General features: G+C 44.1%; 1 protein-coding gene across 1 annotated transcript; it reads right to left on the reverse strand.

Moving 5' to 3' along the window:
* LOC109834669 (uncharacterized mitochondrial protein AtMg00810-like) lies at positions 1,103–1,480 on the reverse strand. Its single transcript, XM_020402700.1, has one exon. The coding sequence runs from the start codon at positions 1,478–1,480 to the stop codon at positions 1,103–1,105; it is 378 nt and encodes a 125-aa protein (XP_020258289.1).

Raw genomic sequence — 6,560 nt, forward strand, 5'->3', positions numbered from 1 at the left:
GACGAAACACATGTTAGGGTTAGTATTTATTCCTTTATATTTATTTGGCCTATAAGTGTGGTAAATAAGAATTGTTCAGTATATTAGACACTTGCTACACTCTTATGAGCTTCAGACTCCACTGGGAACTGTTCTGTAGTATACATACCTGTGGACTATTTTGCGTTCAAGTCGTGAATATGCTAGAAGTTTCAGAATACGGGGTTTCTTGCATGATTGAAGTCTATGTGTAATGATATTACCCTGTCTAATCCATGTGTTTGTCTATGGTAAACAAGGGTAGATGCCATATTAATAGACAGTACAATTTGTCATCACATTACTTATTAACGAATTATAAACATAAAATTTTCTTTATTTCCTTTTCAAATTATTTGTTTCATCACTTCATTATTGTTCTTCTTAATTTACAGTTATTGGGAACAGGAGTTAGGCTAGCATATAGACCTGTTCATATGAATACTCTGGACAATGAAATTTTCCCGCCAACAACACATGTCCATTGAAACTTATTGAAAATTAGGGTTTTTTTAATAGAATAGATTGGCTTATATAGCCTTACACCCACATTTACACAGAACTCCCTCTAATATTCTCTAATTACATTATCTTTTCAACACTCCTCAAGATGAGCGAAAGATATCTATTAAGCCCATCTTGTCACACCCTTCAAGATGAGCGAAAGATATCTATTAAGCCCATCTTGTCACACCCTCTAGCTAGATCTACTGAGCTAAGCCCTTTAGTAGCCCATCTTGTCACACCCTCTAGCTAGATCTACTGAGCTAAGCCCTTTAGTCAAGCAGTCTGCAGTCTGTTCCTTAGTTGGAACATGGCCTAACTCTAGTAACCCACTGTTCAGCTTCTCCTTGATGAAGAATCTATCAATCTCAATATGCTTAGTTCTGTCATGCTGAACTGGGTTGTTGGCGATACTGATAGCTGACTTGTTGTCGCACCACAAACTCATCTTGGTCCCTTGGTCAAGGTTCAGCTCCACCAGCATGTTCTTCAGTCACATCAACTCCGCAACCCCTAAGGCCATGGTTCTGTACTCTGCTTCAGCTGTTGATCTTGCCACCACAGATTGCTTCTTGCTTTTTTAGGAGACTAAGTTGCCTTCTACAAATATACAATACCCTGAGGTAGACCTCCGATTATCTCCGCAGCCAGCCCAATATGAGTCACAGTAGCCCTCAATGTTCACATGGCTACTCCTCCTGAATCTTAGTCCTTTGCCAGGGGCACCCTTCAGATACCTCAGTATCTGATATACTGCATCCATATGACCCTTCCTCGGATCATGCATGTAGCGACTCACTACGTTTACCGCAAATAAGATGTCTGGACGTGTGTGACTCAAGTAGATCAGCCTGCCCACCAATCTATGATATCTCTCACGATCAACAGGTTCTCCTGCCTCAGCACTTAGCCTGAAGCTCTGATCAACCGGTGTAGCAGCAGGCTTGCACCCCAACATCCCCGTCTCTGCAAGAAAATCCAGTGCATATTTCCTCTGGGAGAGAACAATCCCCTTAGGTCCATGAGATATCTCTATCTAGGGCTGAGCACGGTTCGGTTCGGTTCGGTTTTTATCAAAATTTGAACAACCGAACCGAACCGTCCATTATTCGAAACCGAACCGAACTGTTGCAAGTCGGTTCGGTTCGGTTTGTTCGGTTCTAAATTCAGCAATGATAAAGCCTGATATATACTAGTTTACATGCTATATAGCCAGTCTCCACTCAAACTTAGACAACAAAAAAGATGGAATTGTTAGCTTGACCACTCGAGTCAACACCAGCATTGTACATACACACAGCCATTGGCTTGGAAGAATTATTGACTTGAATTAGGATTTCAGGGCTTAGGTAGTATTATTGATTTGAATTAGGATACCAGGGCAATTTAAACACCAACATCAAATTACAACACTCAAGTCAAACAAACTCAAGAAAAATACAGAAATTCAATCGAATAAAATCTCAGGGATCGATGAAATCACCTTCGGAGAGCCAACCGTAGCCCCCGCGGGAAACAGAGAGCATCGACGTCATCAACGTCGCCGTGGTCATGATGTGCATCGGGAGGAGCTATTCAACACAGAAACTCATCTTAACTGGAGATCTGCATAATTCAAAACAAAAGTTGGATTCTATTTAGGAGCTGTTTGGTTCGTTTCCTAGATATAGGAAAATGTATTTCCATGTACAAAAACACAAGTTTTGAGTTTTCCAAACTTTTCTAAAAAAATAGATTGTTTCGCTTTGGTTCGCACAAAAAAATGATGGGAAACCAATGTATTTATTTTTCTTGTGTTTGGTTCGCATGGAAAAAAAAGGAAAACTTTTGTTTATATGACAAAAAGCTGACATGGCTGCAGTTTTCTTCGATTTCACGAGGTTGAGGAAGGAATTGGGGAAGAGAAAAAAATCTGATGTGGCGGCGATTTTCACCGAGTTTCTCTTCTTCAACCCTAGCGAACCAAAGATGGGAAAAAAACCGACGGAATGCTTATATTCTACGTGGCCACGAAAAATCTGATGTGGAGGCGGTGTAAAATTTTTCCACCGAGTTAAAAAACGAACCAAACAGCCCCTTAGGGGAAATCGAGGAAACACTAGAAATGGGATCAAGCACATGAGGATGCGAGGAGCGGCGATAGGTTTTGGGTATCAGAGACTTGGAGTTGGGGGACGGAGCGGCGTGGAGGACTGAAACTGTTGAAGGACTTGGGACGGAGTCACGGAGCGGCGAAGGCTGGAGAATGCGAGGTCGAGGTTAGAAAGAGCTGAGTTAGGTTTTTAGGTGGACTTGGCGATTTTATAGTTTAGGAAAGACGGCGTCGGGTAATAAAAATGGGTATGCGGTTACGGGCGATCGGTCGGACGGTTCGGCGTGAAATTGTTCAACCCGACTCCCGAACGGTTTGAAACTAAAACCGGAACCGAACCGCTAATTTTCGGTCGGCTCGGGTCGGTGTTTTTCCGTTTGGACCGAACCATGCACACCCTGTCTCTCTATCCAAGAAGTATCGAAGCGGACTCAGCATCATTCACTTCGAATTCTTTGCTCAATCTTACCTTGAGCCTGAGCAATCTCCTTCTCATCATCCCCTGCTGCATGCGATCATGTCATCCACATAGCACTGTCAAACATAAATGATGATGACTGTTAGGCTGTCTAAAAAATCACAAAAGATAGTTCACCCTATCAGACTTCAACTGAATCAGTTTTGACTAAGGAGGTTATAATCAGACGACTTCTTGTTAACAAAGGGAGGCACAATCCAGAGCGATTCTCCTTATGGATCAAGAAGAGTACAAGCAATGATTTCTTCAAACCCAAGATGCAGAATTCATCCTTTCCAAGTTGCAAACACAAGTAATTTCCAAAGCTGCTAACGCAATCACTACATCCGTAGCTCCATATCGCCTGCAAACGTAGCTCCATATCGCTGTAAACGCAGCTCTACAGTCGCTGCATCCGCAGCTTCATCCGCTTACAAACGCATGCCTATATCCGCTGCAAACGCCAGTTACCATATCGCCTGCAAACGCGACTCCAGATACTGCGTTTAGACGCCCCAGATCATACCAGGAACGCAAGACGCTGACTAGCTTTCAAACGCGATCCATACGGCTTCGAGAAAACCGTTGTTCAAACCCACGATCTGGGGGATGGTTTAACGTGGGTTGTTATACCCGATTAATAGGAGGACTAAACCCTCAATAGACGCGGATTATTGGGCGCAAGTTACATCTTTAATACCCCTATAAATATCAGAAAACTCAACAAAGTTCGGAGATCGATCGACTTATTGCTAGTAGTCTGTCGTATGTGCGGCGGAAGGAAGGTGATGGAGAGATATGAGGACCGACCTGCTTAACATACGATCTTTCTGGACCCTAGGAGTTAAGCCGCATTAGCCTCATTTGATATTGGATTTCAACGTCCCGGTGGCTACAAATAGATATTCTTTCGCAGTGTCAATCAGATCCAGTAGCTCTATTTCCATTTTATTGACAGCTTTTACTATCTCTCCTCTGCAGTTATAAAACTTTAAAATCATGAAGTATTTAGTGTGATCAGTATCGACCACACGAAGTCAGTTAGCTTCTAAGTTGCGTTGAGACATTCGAATCGTCAACGCGAGAGCCAATTTCGACGCGAGTATCTCGAAAGGAAGCTCACTTGCACCTTCTGTTCACAGCGCTCACAGAGACTCGCGAAAGGATATAAACAAAGTTAGGAAGAATGCAGGACCATTCCTTCCTCTCTCTTTTAGATATTACGGATAATTATTCTCACGTGAGTAATTGAAAAAATCGAGAGAATACCAAATACATAAGCACTTTATTTATTACTTCAAATTTTCTATCCGAGCTCCAATTCTATTATAAGAGTGACCGGCGTCCTTCTTCTTTACGGATAATATGAAGATAAAGTATTGTATTTCTCTCCGTATTGATCTGTTGATCGCGATGAACTAACCATGGCTCTTCCTGGAAATCACTGAGCGTGCCAAACCGACTATGCTTCAAAATGTAGTGAGACTAGCTATGAGACCAGACACTAGCCCAACCGAAAGTTTATTTCTCAACGCTCTACTCGTCGTGTCATGCGTCCCTTCCACCTATTTTGTATCGCCACGACCAGAGTGCGTGCCTCCGTTGGTCGGATGCTCACATTTTGGCCCAGTGCTGGTATCTAAATACAAGTCTTATCTTGGTGCACTGAGCACAATCAGTTATTTCACTCCCTCGATACCATTGCGAAAAAAAACACACTTATCATTTCAACAGTGCAGCTTGGGAGTCATTGAGCTTCCCAGTCCATCATTTATATCGAGAGAAATATTCTTCGCGTTGCACTGAACCAGCCTTTTCGAAGTGTAGTCAGATTGGGTTCAAGTCCGGCAATAGAAGTGCCTGCATATCGCTAGCGCTTCACCCATTATCGGATGTCTGTGAGTCCAATACTACCCTTCTGCGCGAGTGCAAGAAGTATCTGTTCCTCGGTGCGCCTTATCGTTCAAACTCTTACCCGTGTCTGGGATTCGTTTGTGAACACCTAGTATAAACTAATTTTAAGCTCTACCCAATTCCAATATATTCCAGACATCTATCCACTCGCTGCTTTTCCCTGCTGCACTCGTGCTGGAATCTTGATGCTGTGGCTTCATAGGCGGTCTGCTAACTCCTACGTGTTTAGGTATGTCAGAGTTAACACGTTGGGCCCCTTTACTTCAGGCAGTCCCTAGACCCTTAGGTGCGTTAGGTTAATCTACAAGACATTTGCTATGATGTGCCAATTGAATGCTCCGGTGTTAAGTGGGCGATTTAATGTGAGAATAGCCGAACCACAAGAGTTTAGACTATTGACTCCCATACTCTATATGTGCCTTAGGCGGACTTTCCCGACCGGAGTTACTGCGAGTAGTTCCTCTCTGACATTGGTGCCAGGGGAGGAGGGGCGCCACGAGTGATAGTACAGACTGACTCATTATTACCTATAGGACGTGGAGGGATGGTGTAGGTAGGTTTCTTCATGCTTGTTTGCCGACCGCCCAGAGGACTGGGCCTGACGGAGGGCGACTAGCACTGGCACTGTTACTATGAGCGCACCTCTGGGCTTCTTTCACCCAACTTCTACTGCTATGCCTAAGCAACTCTCCCTGAGCTTGTAGGCGCGTCAACACCCCATGTCTCTCCTCCTCCTTCGCCCGTTCGTCATTTCATACCTCTTTCGTGCTATCTAGTTACACGGAGGACTACGAAATTGTGGGAGTCTTATTGCAATTCGCTCTTGAGGCTCTCAGCTCAAATTATCTCCCACCTGGTGATGCTCCTTCACTATCTCCGATATCGAAGCCTACAGCCCGATCCTAAACGCGTGAAGTAACACCCACGCTGTGTAGTACGGCTCGAGCCCTCTCCGCAAAACCCACATCCAGTTGACCTTGATCAACAGTGCTCCTCTTTTTTATCCACTTCAGAGGCGTCTGTTATAGCAACATTCATACCCTTGGCTGTAGTGCTTCACGTTGAGTCTATCCTCTCTATATATTTACCCTAGACGAAGTGCTCATACACTTAGCCACTCAGCCCTTTTACGCCGCTACTGAGCTTCAGCAGAACTGCATTTCAGTCTTGTGTGTCCCCTTCACCAAGAGCATACACATTCCAAATACCTTCAATGGTAGTTGACCACCCCGTTATCTCCCTTCAGTTATCTCACGAGGAGACTTTCCACATCCAACACACTCGACGGGCATCCTGTTGATTAAGTTAGCAACCAGTCAGATTGCTGTCCCACAACACCTTTAGGACATATTCATCGCCATCAATTATAGCTCCTAGCAATCCTTCTATGGAGACTGTTTAATTCTTCCTCTACTGCCTATCCATATTGCATGAGCTTGGCGGTGTATGCGCGCATGTAGATCTGCGTGTAGAATCCCCTGCAGCTGACAGAGTCTCTTCACAGGTTGTTCTGTTTGCGTATATTCTGTCCCATTATCGACCTCAACACTCCTGTGTACTTGTGTAAGATTGCAC

This window comes from Asparagus officinalis, chromosome 3, assembly GCF_001876935.1.
Source record: "Asparagus officinalis chromosome 3, Aspof.V1, whole genome shotgun sequence".
In the NCBI taxonomy this organism is placed as follows: Eukaryota; Viridiplantae; Streptophyta; class Magnoliopsida; order Asparagales; family Asparagaceae; genus Asparagus; species Asparagus officinalis.